General features: G+C 37.3%; 1 protein-coding gene across 3 annotated transcripts in view; it reads right to left on the bottom strand.

Moving 5' to 3' along the window:
* Positions 1–25,847, bottom strand: part of pard3bb (par-3 family cell polarity regulator beta b) — a 326,232-nt gene that overhangs the window by 79,799 nt on the left and 220,586 nt on the right. For all 3 annotated transcript variants that reach the window (XM_082176476.1, XM_082176477.1, XM_082176478.1), the window contains 2 exons: positions 8,248–8,364; positions 5,982–6,263 (listed from right to left, as the gene is read on the bottom strand). In XM_082176476.1, the coding sequence (XP_082032602.1) occupies positions 5,982–6,263; positions 8,248–8,364 (399 nt within the window). The remainder of the gene's footprint in view (positions 1–5,981; positions 6,264–8,247; positions 8,365–25,847) is intronic.

The raw sequence follows: 25,847 nt of genomic DNA, 5'->3' as shown, positions 1-25,847 counted from the left end.
GCAGCTCGCTGCGGACCCTTCTTCTCACAGCCAATGCCAAATAGCTCCTGCTCCCTTCTCTCTCATAAGGAGAACCTCAAGAGCCCCTCACTCTTTTCTCTCACCACATTCCCCACATCCTTCACCTGCCTGCCTCCACCTCTCCAGAGCGCTCAGAGGAGAGGAAGAACGGAGAGAAGGAAACAAATGTCTTTGGTATTGGCTGTTTAGATGTTACGAGATTTATGTCTCGCAATTATTGACATAAAATAAATGTATTCCTATGATGACAAAGCTGAATTTTCAGCATCATTACTCCAGTCTTTAGTGTCATATGATCCTTCAGAAATAATTCTAATATGCTGATTTGATTCTCTGATTTGAACATTTCTTATTATTATCCGTGTTTCAAACAGTTGTGCTGCTTCATATTTTTGTAGAACACTTTAAATCTTCTGTAAAATTATAAATGTCTTAAAAAAATAAATTAAAAAAACCTACTGACCCCAAAGTCTTGTAATGTAGTGTTTGTATTATTTTATTCAAAATAATTAATAAATTAATACAATAACTTTAAAACACTTCTTTTGCAAAAAAGAATGCCTTTAGTTTCTAAATTAAAATTCATTTTGATATATTTTGGGGCATAAAGTAAAAAATGTCAGAATGATACAACTGTCCTGATATCATAATTAAGATAAAGTTTGACATACTTTCATTATCATTTCTTATAAAAAAAATAAATAAAAATAAAAACATATTTAAAAAAAACTGCTTCACTCATTAATATTGTAAAATTGTGTGTCATGTGGTACTTTTAAGGTGATGATACACTGGGCAACTTTTTGAGCAATGTTGCTGGGCAATGTTGCCGTCAATAGGCAACCAGGTGAGACACAGGGCCCACGACCGATCTAAAGTATCCGAATAGAAGTTTGTTGCCCATTCGCAATGGGAAAAAGCCCAAGCAACATTGCTCAAAAAAGCTGCCCCGTGTATCATCACCTTTATGAAACTTTTCAAAACCAAATGAAACCAACATGAATACAAAGAGTCCATTTTCAACAACCTGGCAGATGTGCTTTTAACTAGATATTGAAAATATTATTTATTTTTATTAATGCACACTTTTATATGTCACTGACCCTTAAACCATGCACTACACAGTTCCTTATTAGGTTAACACTACTGGAGAGTAGCTCAGGTTTATTTACTTGCCAAAGCCAATTTTAATTGCTTTTGTCCCCGAGTGGACCCAGGAAACACTAATGCAGAGGACTGTAGCTTAAGAAATTTTCCTGATTTAAACCTCAGCTTCAAAACGTCTACATCAAGTGTAATTGTGTCTGAAAGATTTACTACAAGTAAGTAGTGCTGTGCTCTGGCCTTGCCTTCCAAGAGACTAAATCAGTTCACAGGTTAAATTTGTGCTTTAAGTAATTCTACTGGAAGAAGTGAGACAAAAAAGGAATCATTTTATGAACATCATACACGCAATCTTTTACACCAACACGATTCTAGCAGGACAATCAGTTTTATTTATTAAACAATTGAAATATAATATGATATAAATGTACTACACAGACATACTTCAAAGTAAAACACCCTCCACAGTCTGTCTAGGCCATGTATGGAAACAGTCGCAAAAACAGGTAATTAACACTGCATACATTTGCATATCAATGTCATTTACAGCAACTTGACTGCTAAGTCTTTGTGAACAAAGTTTTCTTTGACTCACCCTTATGTAGTTCAAAACTTGTAAGACTTTATTCTACTGTGAATCATAAAAAAAAATTTTTTCTCCATACAATGAGTTGTATGTTGTTTTGGACACCATTGACTTTCATTGTATGGACATAAAAGTTCTGCAGAAGAAATGGTTTAGATTGACACAAGAGTAACAATGACTATATTTCCAGTTCTGGGTGAACTTGAAGGGTTTATTATAAGTGGACATGCCATGTCACCATGACATCAAATTTTTGCGTCCCTCATAATCTTTAATCAAAATAACTTCCCCTCCTTCTACTCTGATTTCTGGCGCGAGGACGGGACAACCTGTCCCTCTCATGACATAACAAAAACAGCAAACCAATAGCAAATGACAACCATCCAACAATCCAATCATTTCCACATGGTCAAAATCAAGTCCCGCCCTACATTTTTTCTTGTTCTTTCTTGTTTCACTAAGATATACATCACAAAAGAGAAGAAAACACCATGTCATGTCAACTTTAAACAATTCATAAGGTAAAAAAAATATAATAAAACGATCTAGATGCAGAGAATCCTGTTGCACTTCACCACTGACCATACAGTATAAGCCACTACACATATTGAGAGACACTTTTTATGACAGCGGTGGGCAGCAGGCTGCGTGTTAAACTGCCTGTCCGTCTAAATAACCGAGCCGCTTTAATGACTCTCAGAGGATGCTTTTAAATCAGACACAGGCCATACAACAGAGCAACTCTCCCGTTTAACAAACTCTTCAAATGACATGAGAGCGTGCTCACGCTGACTCCAGAGTCACTGATGCTCTTCTCATTCACGTCCTCAATTTACCCATCAGCCGCATATCAGCGTGAATTCACTCAAAATACTCCCCTTATGCAGGGCAGAAATTAATATGCAGCGCTATTCAAACTCACGCTGCCTGGCAGAGTGCGAAAAGATAACGGCGGGGAAATTAACCAGATTATTTATCAAAAACTGAGGCTGTAGGAGACACCCGGCCACAGAGTCAGACAATGTGTGGTTGCACAGATTGGTTGACTAGTCGACTTTAATGCTCTGCCATGACGCTTTAAGCTTGGTGTTGACCAGCCGCTGATCATGGCCTATAGAGGGCGCAACAGGATAAGAAATCTTTGAAGTCCACTTTTACGCTCCGTTTCCAGCAGTTAAAATGACAAGTAAATGCATACTCCGAGAGCGCTCCACAAGATATGTTTGATTATACCATCCGGATGCTCAAAATTTATCAGGTGAATGCAGGTTTTATCTCAAACCGCACCAGCATTTAAAAAAATAAAATAAATTGCCAGCCACCGCCAGCGTTTTTGACCATTTTCACAACATTTTCGACCATTTTCACAACATTTTCATGGCCCCCAGAACATTTAGTTATATGAATATCCGAACATGCAATATATAAAAAGAAAGAACAGTCCCTCTGCTTTAAAAAAATTAAATAAAAAATAAATAAAAATAAATAAATATATATATATAAGTTTCATAACAAAGCAACATTTTGAGCAAAAAGCTGAGAAAACCATGTTTATGTCAAAGAATACATCTGGATCGGATTCAGAACGATGATCAAAACACAGATGGAGTAGTCACTGTCCTCCATCAACACCCCTAATGCTTGCCCAGTCCTGTAACTTATCCTGGGTCAACATTTCATTCAGTAACATCAGGCAGTTTTGAATTATAGGCTGTTTAATGTTGATGATTACGTTATTTTAGATCTGCATATGATTACATATGAGATCGCTCATTTTTGCATCTTCTTTGCATGTGTTCTGATCAGGAGATTCTGTACTCTTTCAGTAGATGCGTAAAAGCGCCTCCTACCGTATAACTATAATTAGAAATTGAAAAGTTCTAGCATATATTTCTTAGAAACTAAATCCCACAGCTTCACTATTAGTAGAGAGACGCCATGTAGATTTAATTCACACGCAAATGCTCTCTCACTAATGCATTCATATAAATGTAATCTTTACTGTGCTACATTATCTGTATTTGATTTATAATGATCAGAAATCTGTGAGGAATATAACGACCCAAAGACAAAATAACTGATAAAAATAAGGTGTTATGTAGGAGCGCTGTTGTTCAAGTCTCAGCTCGAGGTTCAGAGGTCATCAGCGACTAGTCAACGTCAACTCGACTTTATTCACATAAATGTTATTGGACCCCTAATAGCTACTACACCTTTGTCTCCATGTGGCATCCATTCATTCAAATGAACAAGTTTCCTTATGACATCATCTTCAGCCAACTACTGTATCTGACCAACAACTGACCCCTCATACCGAGACATTCCTGTTTTAAACGAATCTCCTTGTGACTCAAATATCCACTCCGAAATAGCCCCAGGGACAATGGGACGAAGACATTCAGATATATATATATATATATATATATATATATATATATATATAATGTACAGGAACATGCCAGTTACTTTTGCATTATGCATTAGAGAGAAGTTTTCACTTGTATTTGTCAGTGACAACATAAGTCATTTGTGCGATTCATTTTAAAATGCACTTGATCAAAATTCCAAGGCTAATGCATTATTTCACCATAGGTGGAGGCCAATGAAACATATATATATTGATATATTTCTGATTCTCAATAAAAGAGTAGAAGTGCAGCATGGCTGTGCCAGAGCTGGAGACTGAGCTCGTGTGTCCATCAGGAATGAGAGAATCAATATTAGAGCAGCTACTCTGGGCTTACAGCTGTGACTCTATGTCTTAAGGTTATGAGAATTACAAGTCAAGGCGAGGAAGAACTTGTTATTAAAGTGTGTTATTAGGAATTATTGGTTCTTTACGGTTGCCGAGCAACTTGCTGTATTAATATAGCATTCAAATGACAGGCATCACAGGTGTGTGTCTATCAGATATTATACAACAGCTTCAAACTTGACGCATCCAATTTAGAATCGTTAAAAACAAGTATTATTATTTTTATAACAATAAAATAAGATTGTTAGTATCTTGGCATGTAATCTTTTTTTGTTGATACGCAGAATGAGTAAATTAATTTCAAGTATTGAGTTTTTCACTCTTTTTAGAATTAAGTGCATCCTTGCTGAATAAAATATATTTCTTTCAAAATTTTGCTGACTCCAAACAATTGAACAGAAGTGTATTTCACTCACTGGATGGATATAGACATTACAACGTGGGTATGTATTACTTATTACTTGAATCTGATTGGTTGACGAACATTCTAAGGTGTGCAATTATTTTCAGGGAAATGCACGGCTAAAGTAGTTCCAGGCAGGTCTTGACCGCATTACAGTTCCATATCACTTTGCCAAATGATTTCAGTTATTTCAAAGGTCCTTACAGACTATAACAGCAAAAGAACCAAAACCCACAACGACACTGACTGAAAAAATATATATAGTAAACAATAAGAAAAAAATCATTTGTTTCTCTGTTTTTTACATTTACATTTACATTTACATTTATTCATTTAGCTGACGCTTTAATCCAAAGCGACTTACAATTGCTATATATGTCAGAGGTCGCACGCCTCTGGAGCAACTAGGGGTTAAGTGTCTTGCTCAGGGACACATTGGTGTCTCACAGTGGATTCGAACCCGGGTCTCTCACACCAAAGGCATGTGTCTTATCCATTGCGCCACCACCACCCCTGTTTGTTTTTTGCAACAAAATTAATTTTAATATGTACGGAAAGCACATACTCTTTTCTCCCGCTCTCTCTCCCATTCAAACACATACACACACACAGTACGGACACACACTCGCAAAGAAACGTGTTTTCACCGCTGCTCTGACGATTTTATCAGTAAAATAGTTTAACAACTTAAAAGCTATAAGACATTTCTCACTAGCGAGGTAATAACGGCGCTGTTTTTGGAGCAGATAAACTTACAGTAGAGACGCTGCAGCCGAACACTGTTGAGAGACGCACATACTCAGGTAATTCTACTCACTGTTTTCTGCAGAACTGCTTTTATAGATGAAATGAACTAATTAAATAATGAATGATCTTTAAAACGGAACTGAATCAACACTGAACTGACAGCTGAACAATGACACTTTTCTTTAAGAGCTGCAGTACAGACACTATGTAAACAGATGAGGACTGAGAAAAATATAAAAGACTTTACAATTTAAACTTTAATCCTTCAGCAATCAACACAATCCCGAGGAAATCCACTCACTGAATGCACTTAGGCTGGCTTGAGCAGGTTTTTTCAGCAAGGATGTATGTATATGCATATTTACCTGTCTGCAGCAGTAGGTGGAGGGCTTCGTTGTTTGTTGACTTTGGCATACAGGCCGTCCAGAGGGTCTTCTGTGGACGGCTCTCTGCTGTGGGACACTGGGGGCGGTGGTCTCTGCGGGGAGGGGCTGCGGTTCCCGTATAGCGGCTGGGAAGGTGACACGCGCTCCCTGAAGTTGTTTATGCGGGCGTAGTTGGGGTCCATGTCATCATCCTCCACGTCAGGTGGGGAGAACCGGTCCCGAACCTGCCGTTCCCTCAACTCCTGGTGCTTAGCCTCAATTCTTTAACATAGAAAAGCTGATGTTAACCTATCTTGCATTAGTAATTATTATTTTGAGGTTTGTCTATCTTTTTAGTCTGGGAGGGGAAATGCGATCTCAAATTTCAATTCCGCAAATGAGCAAACCACACTAGGCAATGAGAGCGCAACTGAAAGCACTTGAACTTGAATCGTATTTACACTTTCAAGTACCGCTCCAAAAATACAATCAACTGGAAAGGTCAAGAAAGACCTTTCGGACACATCCAGCTGATTTTCCCTCTCCCGCTTTCCTTTTCTGTCTCTCTCAGGAGCTTCAACAGGCTCAGTCAATAAAGTCTCTCTCTGAACAAATGCCACTCTGGAGCATATGGAGGAGAACAGCACGGCTCCAGCTCGCACTTCACACGTTTCCAAGTCCAAATAAGCCTCGGCAAACACCACACAAAATAATGACTGCAAAAACATCCCTGCATCTCAGCTAAATATATCCTTTTCCCCTGTCTTTTGGCAGAATATACATGACACACCGAGAGACAGAGATAGAGAGAGGACGAGGAATCTAGTGCTGTGTGTCATCTCAATAATGGACCACAAAAAGCTGTCAGAGTGAATGAGATGGAAAGGGACGAAAAAGAAAGAGATATAAACCTGTGCGTCATACAGCGAGTCATACGACAATAACAAACTATACCTTTCTTCACATTCGGCACGTAACTTTCTTCCCAGATTACATCCGAATTTTCTTCAGCCAGTAACTAACTGATCAACTCATCCCATAAACTGAAACCAAACTCTATTCTGCTAACTTCAGCATTAATGACTGCTATCTTTACATCAGTGAGATTTTTATATAATCATCATCCGGTCGTTATCACAAAATAAACTCTGACAGGATGAACGGGACATTTTAAGTGTCTTGAATCACTTTGAAGGGATTTGTTTTGTGATAATGACCGGATTGGTTTGAGTAATTATTATATTATTAAGAAACTATGTAGGGAATTGATAGCCTGGGACAATGATCAATTTAATTCACTCATATTCATGCATTTGGCAACAGCTTCAATCCTTTCAACCCAGTGCACTTAAGCTATACATTTTATCAGGATGTACATTCATGTATGAAATTTCTTGGCAACTGCAAACAGTCTTCAGTTAGGCTAATTAACCATATTATTCAACAAAGTGTTAATTGTGATTATTATTAACAAATGTACTATTTATTGAGTGTATTAATACTTGTATAAACTGCAAGCTGAGAAGCATCACAAAGTCACTGTCACAGTAATTCATCACTAAAAGATTAAATAATATCAGAATGACTTTCAACAGATGTTTTTGGTTAAGAATGTAAGTCAATTAGTTATTTTTTTCAGATGTTATTTCAATATTTTTTTCAATTGTGCAATGTGTTTCAGGTGATGTGCTCTTGAGTCTATTATGAGAAGTCGTCCTCCTTTGAGCCTTGACTCCTCCTGAATTTCTTCTACTCCCAGAGGACATTACTTGCCACTGTTTCTGTTAGGTAGCTCAAGGGATCTAGGCCTGAATCCCTATAAAACTGCATTAGGACAATCTGCACAGTCAAAGACGCCTAAGTATGTAGCAATTTAGGCATCATGGTCGTGGTCAAATCACAAAGGCTGTTCCAAAAGGTAGGTAGCATAATTACCAACACCTTAAAAGATTGATTCTTTAAGTCAAATTTATTTTTAAAAAATCACTTAATGTTTTCTGAGAAGGCTATCCCGTAATACAACGAGGCAATGAATCATTTAAAGAATGAATAAAAAAAAAGATCGGTAAGATTTTTTAAAATGTTTTAGAGAAACAAAAAATCTCTTATGCGTTTGCGTGAGGAGATCTATTTGTATGAGTTGCTATGAATGTAGAGTGTTTCAAATCATTCACTGACAGTATGAGGTTCCATCTCGGCTAGGATACAAGACACGGTTTTTAGTAGTGATTCATGTGGTGTGAGGGTGTAATGACATCAGTCCTACCTTTCTCTCTCTTCCCTCATCCTCTCCAATTCTTCTTCACTCAGAATTTCTGACGTCTGCTTCTGTGCATTCATTTTTGTCTCTGTCTTGTTCTTTTCTTCCTTTTTCTTTCCAAATCTGAGAGAGAGAGAGAGAGAGAGAGAGAGAGAGAGAGAGAGCATAGAAAGACATCACTGCATGATCACTGTTTGCAAATTACGTTTATCTAGGAAATCAGCTACTATCTAGTATACAGTATGTGTGTGTGTGTGTGTGTGTGTGTGTGTGTGTGTGTGTGTGTGTGTGTGTGTGTGTTTGTGTGTGTGTACTCTGGGGAGTTCCTAAACTGCTGTAGGGGCCAGAGCGTGTCAGTAGAGATGTTCTGTTAACATGCATCATTTCTGCACCAGTGATTGAGTCCTGCACCCGTCTCCATGTTCTTTGCTCATAGAAGGTCATTTCTCATGTGTGCCTGTGTCTCAAACCCACTGCCGCCCAGCCGAGCAGCTTCAGCGCAGTGTATCAATGTCACAGCGAGCAGAGGCCGTAGCCTCCAGCTACACACACCGGGACACGTCAAAGCACATACACACACACTGTCAGAGGAAATCACACCAGTGTCCTTTAGCAGCTCACATCCAGCGCACACTCAAACACAATGATGTGATCTGATTTAAATTATCTTGAATCTCACACATCTGCACACAATGATCATAATGTGAACATCTTTGCAATACATTCAGCAATATTGAGAGAGCATATGAGCTTGACAAGAGTCCTACTAAGCACTGCAGGAAGTAATTATATACGCCATGATATCACTTAAACATAAACACAGTCTCTGAGCTACTGAGAAAAATAAAGATAAAACTACTATATGATATAGGAGAATATGGAGCTCATACTTGAGGAATTTTAGGAATAATACTTGAAGAATACTTGATGTTACTTGCAGAATACTTGCAGTTGCTGATGTTTAAATGGACAAAAAGAATATCTATAAAATCATAAAACTATATACTATATCTCGAGAATACCATCTAAGATGGGATTTAAATGCTTTGTTTTGTAGTTTTTATTGTGGGGGTCAAAATATGTACACACTGCAAATGCAATACAATGAGATGTACAAATAAATATTCCTCTAAAAGCCTGATGTATCATATTTGATACATTTTAACATGTTTTTTCTTTAAAAATAAATATGTATGAATAAACATAAGTTGCTTCAGTCCAGTAAGTGTTCATCTTGAAATATTAATAACAGCATACAATGTATTCTTAAGTTTACTTTATAAAACAGTAAAGATTTCACAGCAAAAGGACACATATAACCATGACCTGTATAACAATTATACTAAATGGCATTTCACTCTCTAAAAGTATAAACTATACATCAGATGACAAAAGGCATGTAACAAGTTTTTCAGCCAAGCTTTTGATCATGTTGATCATGTAGACTGTAGAGGCTTTAGAAATTTTTGAATCAAATATGATACAGCAGGCTATATAATGCAAAGATATTTCATACAGTATATTGATATCTAAAAAAAGAAGAAAAAAAACACACAAATGAATAAATAAGACAGGAAGGGACCAATGAATGATGAATCAATGAACGAACGAACGAACGAACGAACGAACGAACGAACGAACGAACGAACAAAAAAAGTTGAAACGAATGAAACAACAAACAAAAACAAACAACCAAACATGGAGGAATCACTGAACAAATTAACTAAACAGTTCAATTAGGGAGCGAATGAACAAGCAAATGAATGAACTAATTGTCTAAATAACAAACCAATTAAGGGAACACTAAATTAATCAAGAAACCACATAATCAAACTATCAAACAAATGAATGACAGAACAAACTAATGAAGGAAGGACTGAAAAAAATTATAAATCATAAATGAGCGAACAAACAAATCAATGAATGAATGAAGAAATGGATGAATGAACAAAGGAATGAAGTAATGAACCAAAGAAGATTACAATGAGCGCATGAAACCAAAGAATAAGCAAATCAATTAGGGAAACAATGAATGAACAAATAAATTAATGAATAAAGAAAATTAAAAAAAAATAATTGATGGGGGGAAAAGAACAAATGGAAAAACTAAAACGCGTAAAGCCTATTTCAATCACCCTGTATCTCTCACTCCACAGAACCTTTGAGTCATTTAATTCAATGCCCTCAAAAACTAGAGTTTAACACTAACACAGCAGGACTGTGTTCAGATGTTGTGGGAATTTCCAGAGGTCACAGAGTGAATAAAACGAAAGGAGTAGCAAAATACATAGGTGATTCACACTAGCCTGCAGCTCAGTCATCCAAGCCTCATCTAGTCAACAGGTCTGTCCAGAACATTTCCCTTTTTCACTCCGTCTACACCCATTACTCAGCGCTCAAGCAGGGTGGATGATTCACAGCCCGTCAGCGCTCCAACCTTTCCTCTTGTTTTCAAACAAATTCCAAACAACAAACGCTATGAAGCCAAGTTACTGATTGACACTGCCAGGAGGAGAAGACGCTTTCCCTAGACAAACTAGGGAAATGTTAAGAGAGGAATAAGGATGAACTTTCTGCCATCCTAACCAAAAGTTTGGGAATTGAAAACATTTACAGGCATAACTATTTATTGTTGGCCATGAAACTGTATATTGGACTGTACAAATATTAAGATATTAGGACATATTTATGAACAGAATTCACTCAACTCATGTTTCATAAATGAGGGCCAATGATAATTTAGTTGCCCATTCATATTGCTTTAACTTGATTTGGTAACATAACCTACATCAGATAAGAGATGATGTTTTGAGAGCCACATATATACACACACACGCACGCACACGCACACACTCACTGTGCTTGCATGTTTTATGGGGACTTTCCATAGACATAATGATTTTTACACTGTACAAACTGTATATTATATCCCCTTACACTAACCCTTTCTGCATTTTTACATTTTCAAAAAACATCACTTAGTATGATTTATAAGCTTTTTTCCTCATGGGGACCAAAAAATGTCCCCACAAGGACACGGATTGTCAATATTGCCATAACATTGCACATGGAACATTTTGTCCCCATAATGTAGGGTTCACCAGGCCACACTAACACAAACGCACATCTCTCAGTGGAGAGTAAGACACACAACTCTTGGTGACCCCAGACATGCGAGACAACAGGAGACAGCCTCACACAGACACATATAGTTCTTCAGTGTAATCAGTGCTGACTAATGTAGCTTAAGTGCAGACTAGATTTTCCATTGTCTATTCAGACATACATTTACACACACTCGTCCCTTATACCTCTTCTTACAGCACTCTTTTTACAGGACTAACAAAGTCCCTTTTGTCTTCTTTGGTCATAATCAACGAATTTCTTATTTGCATCGTGTTTGCACTGTCAGTTATGATGAAAGCGTTCGTTAGTGTTCAGAAATCGAGTTGACGAGATCACTGCATTCATGCGCTCAACAGGTCTGTGATCGGCCACATGCTCATCACTGCAACCTTTCATGCCGCAATCGAAATATAATGCTATAATCAACACTTTTCACGATTAGTTAACCTTGAGAGCTGTAATAGTTCAAACGTAATACAAGTTTGAGAGAGTTAAACATGATACTTTTCATTTGCAAAGCTGTTAGCCAATCACAGCAGTGGGCGTTTACACTGAAGTCTCACAGCAGACACACCCCCTTCAAACAGAGCGATCAAATCCGAGGTTTAAAATCATAAAAAACATATCAACATTATAAGTGCACCACAGGAAACATTATAAAACAATGCAGTTCATGACCCATTTAAAACTTGTTTAAAATAGCAAATTTATTGTAGTGAACTAATTTAAATAGTCAGAATTATTCTAGTGAATCGATTCAAAAAGTCATATTCATTCCATTAAACTGATATAAAACGGCACATTCATTTTAGTGAACCGATTTAAAAAGTCAGATTGATTCAAGAGAACATAAACAAAAAAATATTCACCAATTTGAGTCCCTGTGATACTTTTCAGAACTTGTCTATTATTTATTTAGTGAAATGTTTAGCTGACTGCTGCAGTTTCATTATTTTGTTCACTTTACATTACATAAATTAGAGATTTCTAGCTTTATACATTTGAACGTAAAAGTACATGTTCAAGTTTAATACCGTCATCCTACTGAGATTGGTTCATACAACAATTTTCATTTTCTCAATAACTCTTGGTTCTGATTAAATTAGCATTACTATATCACTGGATACATATTCGTTAATTTATTTTTTACTGTTAGCATGCAATGTAAGCACATTTTAAAAGAATAGCTAGACTATAGTTGAACTATGTTGTTTGCAGTTTCAAAACAGCCTCCCCACTCTGATATCCAATGGATTGGCTTTAAAGTTTACAGTTTATACTGCAATTTATTCCATAAAAACAGGAAGAAACCAACTGTATTACATGCCTGCGGTATGTGAGGGTATTCCAGTAAAGAAGCCTTGTAAATACAGGAGTACATTATGCTAAATCTGAATGAACAGATGAGAAAGGACAATCCATCCCACTGTTTCTCTCTCTCTATCACGCACCCTTCCTGTATGTCCTCTGGCTGTGTATTTGTGTGTGGATGCAGCACTCTCATAACTTAATTACTGTATTTATCTTATTAGACTGCAGCTATTTAATGTTAGTGCTTTGGCATGCGCTTCCTGCACATCCATTCTGCTGCCTCATTAAGATCAGGCCCTATGAGACCTAAATGGTAAAACTCACTCACATTAACACGTAACTTGCTGCTAATGCATTCTGACACAACATTTATCAATACAATGCATGTGAATAATTCCTGGCAATAAAACTACAAATCTTGAGAGCATTGACCATGGACAAAAATTGACAATTGTTGGATGAGGCCATGAAATTATATCACGGATGAACAAATCAAAGACTTGATTAAAATCGTAAAAGACAATTTGTTTGATATCCAGACATTTGTAAAGATGTTTGCATACAGTGACCTGCATAGCTATTTATATAATAATAGTACAGACTTATCTAGACTTTTGACTATCTGCCTTAAACCTGGTCCACATCGCAGCCTGTTCTGCTCCTACTTACAATTCTTATAATTACAATGTAACATGTTCGGATTTAAAATAAATAAATAAAATACATTGTCAACAAAGACAAAGCTTTTTAGCATTAGTGCTATTGAATATAGAGGATATGCATTAGGTGTTACACAAAATTTTGGGGTCAGTAAGATTTTGTTTTTGAAAAAAATTTATACTTTTATTCAGCAATGATGCATTAAATTGATCAAAAGTGACAGGCAAGACATTCATAATGTTACAAAATATTTCTATTTCAAATAAATGTTGTTATTTTGCACTTTCTATTCAGCAAAGAATCCTGCTTTTTGTGTGTGTGTGTGTGTGTGTGTGTGTGTGTGCACCAAATCATCATATTAGAATGATTTCTGAAGGATCATGTGACACTGAAGACTGGAGTAATGATGCTGAAAATTCAATATCTCTGGAATAATTTACATTTAACAATATATTCAAATACATACATTTTGTTTTAACTTGTATTAAAGAGTTGCTTTACGATGCTTGATTATTTATTTGTATTAAATATGATTAGCATAAGAGACTTCCTTCAAAAATACAAAAGAAAATTGTACTGACCCCAAACTTTTTGAACAGTATCATTATATTATAATTTATTATAATTATTGTGCTGCCACAGAGAATTGCGGGAATTTCTAATGCTTTATACGGCCTCAACGCATATAAACAAGCAGGAAATTCTGGCAAGCTTTCTAGCTAGTTTTCAAAAACGCAAACCCCCGGTTTAACAGACAAGGCTTAGCCTAGTTCCAGACTAAAATGCATGTTTGAGTTTTGACTGAAAGCAATTGACATATCTTAAAATCTTAAGATGCAAACCAGTAATATTTTTTTTTTCTTCTAAGGCTTCTTCTTCTAAAAGCTACTTAAATGTTCTAATCCTAATGTTCTAATGGCTTAATATAAGCCCTGTCTGTGAAACCAGGACAAAGTGTTTACACAAACCTATAGCCTACGGTACAGTCAACATCCACAATGAAAAATACTACTAACATCAATTTACTTCCACCTTGATTCTTCAATTCACAATCCCCAAATTCCCATTAATTCTAACTTTAGAAAGGGGCCACCTTACATGAAGCCACACAATCAGAATGGAGCTTGTCATTTGGAGAATATGAACGACCTGAAGGCTTCATGATGATTTTCTTCAACTACTGTATAAGTGGATGCATCAGAGACAGACATGTCTTTTAACAGGATCTCTGACTCTAAGCTAAAGGGCACAGCGGCTGCTATCAAATGAGGAGCCCAGCTGAGCCCAAACCAGCACATGGATAAATAAAGGCAATAATTAGGCTGTCATAAGAGACCCTGGCACTATCTTCAGCTGTTCAGAGATGCTTCAAACACAGCCTGTCAGTTAACCAGGCACAGTTCTTAGAGGGGGAGTGGTCACAGCACAAGAGAAAGACAGATGTGGCATGCCAAATTACTACTAACGATTATGAAGTCACAGTGGGGGGAAAAAAACCAGCAAATTTCTTCTTTTATTTCAAAATTTTCTAATTTTAATGAATGCAGTTTGTAGAGGTACCCAATACATAAATGAAGAACAAATATGTCAGCAATTCAAATACAACAAAACAATCGCAAATAATTGCTCCATCCACTGTCGCTAAAAAGTACAGCACCATTATGATATATGCACTCGTTCTGCATTTATATATAGCAAAATGTGATGATGTAAATACACTACTGACAGGGAGATTTTTTAATGTCTTTGAAAGAAGTCTTTTATGCTCACCAAGGCTGGATTTATTTGATCAAAAATACTGTAAAAATTGTACTATTGAAAAATATTATTACAATTACTGTACTAATACAATTACTGTATTCTGTTCGAATATATTTGTAAATATAATGTGTTCTGTATATAATGCATGCTGAATTTTTAGCATCATTACTCCAGTCTTCAGTGTCACGTGATCCTTCAGATATCATTCTAATATGCTGATTTGGAGCAAAAAAAATTTAATAAAATAAAAAATAATCCTATTACAATCAGTTTAAAACGTCCTTGATCATAATGAGCACACATATAAGAAAGAACATCAAACATTACAGAACATGAATAAAAAATAAAAAAAATTAAAAAAAAAAATTGTATCTTAACTGAAAGATGAAAGGAGATGAAATTTTAAAGACCCAGTGCATTCTGGGAATATCTAGGTAGTGAATGTTTCAGGGCTCTGGAAGAACCCTGGAAATGGCAGACAGAGATGTTTTTATTAAAGCGTGGCGCTAAATATTATCCTAACAATCTACGCCAATTGGTGCATCGTTAAAGTGATTTAGTACACTGATAGTTTATCAAAATTGAGTGTAAAATTGCCTAACAGAGAAGTCAAGAGCTGCTGATTGTTCCACGGTGTTAAATTCATCACGCGGCAGTAAACTCTACAGGGGGTGAAGGCCTGCGGAGAAGCCAAACTGTGCTGATCATTACCAAGAAATACATCACGGCTCTCTCTCTCTCTCTCCCTGTGCCAAACATTCATTTCCTCCATGTCTAATTAAACTACCTGCTCGTAGAGTAAAAAATACAGCATCTTTCTCTCACGTTTGCCTGTAAATTCACTCCCCTTCTGGTTCTCTTTGCTAGGACACACTCTCTCTCTCTCAAAGCGCTGTAGGCAAATCTGTATCCTCTCTGGATAACGTTTCCCTGAGGGCTGCGGGAAAAGAAAAGTCTGGGATTTAATCTTTTCTTCAGAAGAGATGGGGTGAGTGAAAAAGGTTCTTTACAGTTTCTCACTCTGACCGTCTTTAACACTTAACAGCAACACACACACACACACACACCACAAATATACAGCAAGGTTTATTTAAAGATAACTCAGATGAATGGAAAGCGCTTCAAATGAAGCGTAAAGAGGAAGGGGTTGAGATTCAAACATCTGCAGTACACAAAACTGAAAATAAACACACATGCAGATAAACACAATGACCTCAAACACACACTCGCAATGCTTCAATGTACTGATAAAAGGGGACCCACGGGGCATGTCTGTGTGTGATCTGAATATGATGGTATGTGGGGTGAGAGGCAGTTCACATCAATCCAAAAAGGAAAGACAAAGACAGCAAGAGAAACATGAAAAAGCTCAAAATGCTGCAGGGTAAAACTCTAAAGGCCACTTTCCCAGACACTGATTAAGCCCAGAACTACAGTGAAAGGGATAATCACTGTTGGAAATGTTTCAGAGTGATCTACGGCCAAGGAAGCACTGCTATCGGGGTACAGCGTAAGGGTGGGCAAAAAAAAAGAAAAAAAAGAAATGGTGCATAGAAACTATTTTCACATAGAAATTGCTAGTACAGTATTTTTCACAAACAATTACAAAGAAACAGCAAGTGACACATTGAATTAAACACAATTTTGAAGTAGAAATACCGAAACAATATTTTCTTGTCAAACAATAATCTTTGTTGTGTGTATAACCTTCGAAAATATTTTTTTAAGTGTAGGATTTTAGCGAGGACTAACAGTTAATGGAACGGTTCACCCAAAAATCACCCCAAAGTCATTATTTACCCACCTTTGTGTTGCAAACACGTTTGATTTTTTTAATACAAAACATGGAAAACAAAAGGAGATGTTTAGTAGAATTTTTACGTGGTTCTTTTCCGTAGTGAACATACAGTGATCAGGGGCTGTCAAGCACCCAAAAAAGTCTATACGACTCATGTACTATTTTCCAATTCTTCTGAAATCAAACAATAGTTTTTTTGTGAAAAAAAGACTGAAGTTTAGGTCGTGATTTACCAAAATATCCAAACATATCCACATATCCAAAATTGATGCATCAAGACGCCAGCCCACTTGTTCACTGATTTTATCACTGATTGTTTCTTTAATAACGTTTTAAATTTTTATCAGTTAGGTTAGTAGTTTTGCTGTAGTAACGAAATTGGAATAGAGCAGAGGTGTAAAGAGTACCTGAAAACCATACTTGAGTAAAAGTACAGATACCTTACAGCGAAAATGATTCCAAGTTACAAGTCACCAATTTCAATAATAAGGGAGTTGAAGTCTTAAAGTAACTGATTATAAGTATTTTGCTCATACTCTATGTAGGCTCAAAGATGGACCTCAACACCTAAGAGACATGCCAATGAAAAACAAGAAACAGTTGATTTGTGAGGTTTGTTGAGATTTGTGAGGATACCTTCAGTGCCCTCTAGATGATGAAACTACTACTTTTGTAGCAAAAATAAACTGCTGCAGAAAAAGTGAGGTGCCATGCAAAATGTAACAATTAATTGCATTACAGATCACAGATGTATTGGAGTAAAGAGTACATACTTATTCAAATACATAGTCGAGCATAAAGTAACAGTTGCTAATACTCAGCCAAACTAGTAACTAGCCAAAAAGATCCTTAAGTACAGCAACTAATTACATTTACTCAAATAATTTACACGACTGAAATAGAGAATTGTGATATTTCACTAGGATCCAACTGGGCCAGGAGAAAAATCGTTGAGCCCTACTGGAGCAGCTCTAAATATGCGCTGCACTATTAAATGAAAGATAACATACATCAGACTAGAAGAACGAACAGTGAAAGTAACAGAAGCTTGTACATTACATTTTAACAAGCATAATTAAGCAAAAAAAAAAGAAAAAAAAAACTTAAGTAAATATCTATTTGCCAAACAAATTAAGCCCGACTAATATGAGTCGCAATGAGTCGAAAATTATAAACGCAATGAAAATACAGGTATCGGAAATCAGTATCGCGAGTACCAAAAATGAACGTATTGGTATCGGACTCATTCTGGAAAAAGTGGTATTGGTGCAACCCTAATAACAACACTGACAGTCTTGGCATTGGTAAATATGAACCAATATGAATCCTTTCAGGTGCTCTTCTCAATTTTTGGAGTATGCTTTTATTGTAATCAAATTGTAAAAAAGACATACAGGTTTGGAACGACAAGGTAAATAATGATAATTTTAATTTTTTGGCTAAACTGTCCCTTTAAGCATTGATTGTTTTCAATTCTTGTGAGTGATGGTGAACAGGAGCTGTTTTAAGGACACCTGCAGACCAGAGCAAAGCCATCTCCACTTTAATTATCTCTCCCTACTGCCTTTCCATATTCATTATGCGCTATTCCACCGAGACACACACAAACCTACACACTCACACTTTCAGGAACACTTGCACACACACACAGGAAACAAACACACACACATAAGCAAAAGGAAACTATGAAACCGATGAGAGAGCAAGCTTTTTTTTTAAGGATGACACACATTTCTATTCATTTCTCTTCTCCTTTTGTTTTCCTGTTCATTTCTTTGGCAGTGGAGTCATATTACAGCGGTATTCAGGACCCAAATAGGGTCCTGGCTGAAGTGATGTCACCACTTTGACCTTTCCGAGTGTCTGCCGTTCCCAACAGGGCACCGCTGAAATAATGAGACTTCGTTACCATAGCAGCTTAATAGGTGCCAGTTGTAGAAACTGAATGAGCCAATCAGGACAGAGCAGTGCTAAGTACCTTCTAGCTGGCCTGAAAAATATCCACTTTAGCCAACGAACATTCCTGACACGTCAAGCTGTTAATGCCCGAAAAGTGCAAATGGGTGTTAGGCTATTAAGAACCTGGCCTTTAACAAAAGGCGGCTTTAAAAAAAAAAAAAAACGACAAAAAAAAAAACACTTCATACATATCAATACAATGTATAAATGATAAAGAGCCGTTGAATGGGCCAAGCGTTCTGATTGGCAGCGAAGCATGTTTCTGAAGAAGACTGGGTTGTTCAAAATGGCCAATTAGCAGCTGATTCTGATGAATTCATTAGCATGTTCTCAGGTAATTAGAGGAAGCGGCTGAGTGAATACTAAATATTCAACAGGAGAACAGACACAGTGCCACACAGCTCGCCGTGTTCCTCTGAAGGATCTCATTAGCATAAACACACACACACACACACACTCAAGCACCCATCTGCACTACTGAGATACTGTTTTATACACAGATATAAAAATTCACACCTCCAAAATAGCCTTTCCATTACAGGAAGAAACTGAGAGATAGGTAAACAAAAAGTCTTCTATTAACACGCATAACATTCTCAGTGAGAAATGCATTCCTCATTGATAGATAACGTCTTTAAAGACCCCATGAGCCAGTTTGATGAATGCAGTTTTCTAGTTTCTTTTCTATACAACTAATACAGTAAAACCTAACTCAACAGTATTATTCATGAACAAAAGCAATTACGATAATTTCCAATCACTTCATCTGCAACCAATTGATTGTTGGGACAGGAAGTAAATTAAAAGCGTTCGCACAACCAAAAGATATACGGAAAAAAACCTTAACTTGTGACCTGACGTTGCTAGTTGCCACCTGGAGTCGGGTGGTATGATTTATTGGAGGGGTCATTCTTATTCTGGAGAGTATTTTACTTGAACAACAACTTCATATTTATTATGTGAAGGTCACATTAAACGGTCTAGGAAACCTTTTACTATGCCTTGACCATTTATATTTTCTACTCTTCAAATACTGCTTATGTATAGTTTTTATTGGTTTAACATTGCCGCAGATCCAGACTTTCAATGTTAAAATATGAAAATCCAAGTCTTCTGTACATACACATATATATAAACTGTGTTTTCATTGTTCTGCGTTAGGTGGCGCTTTGACATCTTCTGAAAGAGTAGTGAATCTCTGGATCAAAAGACATGTGAAGAAGAAGCAGAAACAAGCGATAGCATATATAATCAGATACATATGTAAAATATCGCGAACATCAACATTAAACAGCATATAAATCAAAACTGCCTGATGTTACTAAATGAAATGTCGAACAAGGACGAGGACTGTGAATCTTTGGGGGTGTTGATGGACTCGATCTACTCCATCTGTGTTTTGATCATCATTCTGAATATGATCTGGATGTAGTCTTTGACAAAAAAAAAAAATTTTTTTTTCGAAATGTTGCTTTATGATTTTTTTTTATGGATCTTTTTTGATAAAAAAAGGTGTTCTTCTTTTGATATATTGCATGTTCAGATATTCATACAACAAAATATTCTGGGGGCCCTGAAATTTTTGTGAAAATTATCAAAAATCCTTGCGGTGGCTGGCATCTTTAAAAAAAAAACGCTGGTGGTAAAAGACTAAAGTAGAAAACAGTGTATGATACTGTACATAAAATGCTAGCTGTGAAATTAGCCTGGAAAGACAAACTAATTGTCATTATATTATATATTATTAGATATGATGTTAAAAAAAACTTTAAGGAAAAAGAAATACTAAAACCTACAACAGCACAAATAATAAGAGTGCACATTCTTCTCCAAATACTACCGGTGAATAGGTTTCTGTGTTAAAATGACAGAGGAAACTAAGTGATGAAAATAAATTGATAATGGTCTATTTTGCACAGGTCCTATATTAGAGCCAGAGGTGACTGGTGAGGAAAAATCTCAATGTTCATGTTTAATAAAAATCTCAACAGTCTGTCAAGCCCTAGAGTTAGATTTTTAGAAGAAGTCAAGCTTGTCTGACAGCCAGTGTAGGAGAGAATATATATAGATCTAAGAAAATTCTCTCTTTCAGTGCCTAGCATAAAAATGGCCAAAGAAAAGGCCTCCTGGTGTCCATGCTCTCCAGGCCAGCATGATAACAGTGTTTAAAAGTAAGGGGAGCAGGGCAGGTTCTGGGTTAATGGCACCCCTGGTACAGGGTACGAGTGTGCGGATGGCGGGGGTTGAAAGGGCAGAGGGAGGAGAGGTGGGATCCAAGACTGCCAGCCCATCTGTTCAGCCAACAAACAGGCGGAGAAGCAAGGAAAACAGCGTGACATTTCTGCTATCACTACTGCCACCATGCCAGGATCTTCATCAAAGAGCAGAGACACTGTGAGACACGAGACGACATGGAGTGATGGAAAAACAAATGCAGCATGAAAGAGTGAAGGAAGTGGATAAATAGAGAATGGAGAAGTACAGAATGAAAAAAAAGTTGGGAGTTGAGGCGCAAGTCACATACTGAAGCTAAATATGGATGTAACTCGTTTGAGTAAATCCAGCTTTGGAGCACCAATCCTGGGCATTAAATGAATAGTCCACCCAAAAAATGAAAAATATCATTATTTTCAAGTTGTTCCAAACCTGTATGACTTTCTTTCTTCTGTGGAACATCAAAACAATTTGAAGAATGTTTTGGTTTCCATTGACTTCCATTGTATAGACAAAAAATACAATGAAAGTCAAACTATTTGGTTATCAACATTCTTCAAAACATATTCTTTTGTGTTCAGCAGAAAGGTTGGCATGCAAGTTTGGAATGACATGAGGGCGAGTAAATGATGACAACATTTTCATTTTTTGGGGTGGACTATCTCTTTGACATGTCTTATAAAACGGTCAGTTTCAGTCCTTGATTCTGATTGGTCAATAGCTTTTATTCACGATAAAACACGACTATGACCGCTTCACCCATCGGTTCTATGTATCACTACACAACACTCCTAGCCACGTAAAAATATGTTCTTATTGATATTGTTCATTGAAGCTCAGTAGAGTATTGTAGGAAACGAGTAAGTGAGTGTACCTGCATTTACAGTATATATATAGCATTTTCCTTCAGGTCAGTCCTATATTCGTTATAAAAATCTGTTTGAATGTCGGCTGTGATATCTTGTCCGCTTCGCTTCGTGCCAAACAACACCCTTCAGCCGTGACTTGTCCACGATACAGCACAGACTCTCGTACCTTTTTGCTTACTTGCGTTTAACATGTCTTGGAAAATGGCCTAAAATGTTGCGCTTCGTGTTTTTATACTCTCCAAAACGTTCTGGTTAGTAATAAGTCCATCGCTTTAAATTCAAGAATGACTACTGTATGTAAATATGAGAGGGTATTCCTATCATATTTAAATGTGATTGCCAATTCCAAAACCTTAATTCTACATGCTGAGCCCTGGTCCACATGTGGGTAATACAGGTTTGAATCAGAACAGCAACATTATTATAAAAGCCTAATTTTCCCAATTATTTCCTCTTTACTATATCAGTCCAATAAAATGCAAAATTCTAAAACAAAAACATAAAAAGACCTAAATGAAGATAAAGAACAAGAAAAGAACAAATAATGAAAGGGCAGAGAATGAAAGAGATCAGATAATGAGTGCATGAAAGAGAAAGATGGGACAATGATCAGATGAGGGACAGGTGGACACCACTCACTCTATAGAAAGTTCCACACATGTGCTCGTCAATAGAAAAGAAAAAGAGTTTTAAAAAAAAGAAGAAAAAAGGAGAAAATCTGTTGTCCTCACATCCTCACAAACATAGCCGTGGGGTATCTGTGCATTTGGCACTGGGGCCCCAGAGGGGAGGTTACAGATGCCAGGGGCCACTTTTGACTGATGTCATGTGTGTGTGTCAGTGAGACCATAAAAGCCTCATTCTGCTCTCTTCATACTCTTCCAATCATCTCCATCAATGGCTCTATAATTAAATCACAATCAATTACTCTATATGAGAAGCCTTCATTAAAGCCAGTTCTCTGACAATGCTCTAACAATCAGTGCAACACTACAGAAAAAAAAGTATGAATTAGGATGTCTGTTAAGGTTTTATTATGCTTTTGAAATATCGGCGGCAACGGCAGTATGGCAGATTCTGTAATTTCCAGTAATTTTACACTTCAATAGCAGATTCCACGCTTGTTTTTGACAGCGAACACAATAATGTGGGCCACTTGTGTTCACACAGCCAGAAAGACCCCCAGGTCACTGAGCAAGAAAAAAAAAGTAAAAAAAGAAAGAAAAAAAAACAACAACAAAAAGACTGGAGAGTCTGGGACTTGACCTGGATTACATACACTCACACGCAGCATGCCACCATTCATTAATTCCTGTCGTTTTTTTGATTGTTAGTACAGCATGGTGTCTTAATCAGTCACCATTCCAGTCATCTGAATATTAACACGCCAATCAGACCAAAGGGTTTTTTGGCAGCAACAATACACAAACCACATACCGCTTATTCAAAGTGCGTCTCTATGATGTACGTCCATGAAACAACACTTGTTTGCTTTGTAATGTCTTTTAATGTCACCCTATCTATTTTCTAAATGCATGTTATTGATCGTATTGTAATTGATCGCATTTATATCTTGTAATTTTGAATCAAAATGTTGAGGTTCAATTTTCAGGCTCACTTTCAAATCCGCATCCATTCAATCACCAAACGACGGGTAGAACCACGTTTTTCTCGGATGTACAGTATGTCAAATGTGGTGGAAAACTTTTGTTGTGACTTCCATCATATTGTGACTTTAATTTATGGGATATTTGTTTTAGCTAAAGGAGAGATGACAGAAAACATATGGAAACAAGCCTGGCAATGGGATGCAGACAGAACACACATTCAAACCCACATTTCTCATTTGAGCACCACAGTTCGATCGGCCTAAAAAAACACAGGCAGAGATAATTTTGTGTGTAAATCATTTAAAAACAATTCTTAGACAAATCATTGATTCAAAATTATGCAAGATGTTATGTAAGAATTTGTAAGAATTGTTTCATAAGGTCCAATGTGTCTGGAGCACCTCTAAGCCACAGTTCCGACTATAACATCTATTTTTAAGAGCATTCTTCCCCTCAGCATTCTTTTCGTTGGTCAGGCACAAAGGTATGGGCTGCTTTATTGTCCCGTATCCTTCCAGGGGATGAAACAGAATTATTAATGTTAATTTCCTGTGTTGATCAGAGACGGGACAAGAAAGAGCACCCTCATCTGGCCAGATCAAAGGCAGGGGCCGTCAGTCTTAAATCACGCCAGACATGGTGCAGAGGACCCTCAAAGCCAGATCTGATCCACAGCTTTCTAAACTCTCCACTTCAACAGGAGGAAGTGTGAGAGATCACTCTTCCCGAAGATTGATCGCAGGGAACACCTCTCTTGACGTGATTAGAAACACATGGAAGTTGAAGGTCTATATGCTTACCACCTTTCTCGTTCCCCTTCTTTCACTCTATCCTCCAAGTCATTATTTTTTTTTCCATCTGCCTTTGCAAAAGAAATGCTTAACCTTTTTTTGCGCGAGAGATCTAGGGTGAGATTTGCTTTGAGCGTCTGGGGTGAGTAATGGTGGAGGAAGCCAATCAATACCTCTTTGCCTGATGATGGCCATTCAGGGTGTAATTGCGTCGGGTGCCTTTTCCTCCAATGGAACATAACTGCCCCTTTCATCTATTCACCTTTTAGTAGACTCAACCATTTTTGGCTTTGTCTAACCCCTAATTGCTCTCAGACCTGTTTTGTCTTCTGACAGGTGCTTGAGTGCTATAGATGACAGAGGTATTTAACTAAGGACATGCATATGCAACTCCAGCAAGAGCTTCTAGATGACCTAAGGTCTGAGGCTACCGACGGGTTGAATTACAGGAGCCGTGGGAGTCAAGGATTGTTGGCCAAAACCCCAAAGGCCGGTTTGTTTCTCTGAGGTGTGAACGCGGTCATGTGGTGACATCCCCGATACATCTGCACCAGCTGTCTTCGCCATGACTGCCTGTCCTTTTGACGCCAAACCTCCCACTGCAATAGCACCAGCCGTATCGCATGAATACATTATCGGCTTTCACCACGTCAACGTCGCTTCATCGCACCTCGTCAACCAAGAATCCTGCTAATTATGTACAGAGACTCTATGGCGTCTCTCCTGAACGTCGTGGAGGACAACTGCACATTAAAATGGATGTCAGAGGCTGGCAATGTTAGCGCACATTAACAAGGCACTGCTGTTCGGCTCTGGCCATCAGACTTGAACTGTAGAGTTGATCGGAGACAATCTGCTCATGGTATGGAAGAGAGACAGAGGGAGGACAGAAGGGAGGTGGTGGAAACACTTGTCTGGATCCGTACGGGGGGCGGCAGGAAGCAGAAGGAAGCAGGGCTGGATGAACAATGGAACAGACTGGCGAGCAGAACGCCTCCCCCCTGCTAAGATCTCTGGCTTCTGCTCTTGGTCACCAAAAATCTTCAGAACTTCGGGAGAACTTCTCCCAGCGTTCTTCGTTTGAGACTGAGGATACTTTCTCCAGTGACTAGCAGCCTCACTCTTTTCAAACTGTTCTTCAGTGTACTTCTAAAACACAGACAAGACAAGAGGTGAAGAAATTTGTCCTTATTTCTTATCGGGATGGAAGGCTCCACCTAAAGACATTTTCCTCAAACCAAATTCTGAGCTCCAACACATCCCTCAAGCATGTTGTGCATTATTAATGACATACACAAACAAACAAAATTCCTTAAGAAAGACAGAAAGGTCTGGAACAAGCATGGACAAATTTGTGGCAGTCTATAAGTAGGGATGACAACATATCCTATTAGTTATTAGCTGATTATAAATATCTTATTTATCAGTATTGGCCTATATAGGATATTTAATTGTGCATGTACATTTCTCATAATTCAAACACTCACTAAAAGATAATAATAATTCT

Source organism: Leuciscus leuciscus (assembly GCF_965113295.1).
Source record: "Leuciscus leuciscus genome assembly, chromosome: 7".
NCBI classification, from domain to species: Eukaryota; Metazoa; Chordata; class Actinopteri; order Cypriniformes; family Leuciscidae; genus Leuciscus; species Leuciscus leuciscus.
Note: the sequence above shows the minus strand (reverse complement) of the source record. Positions and strands in the feature narration are given on the sequence as shown.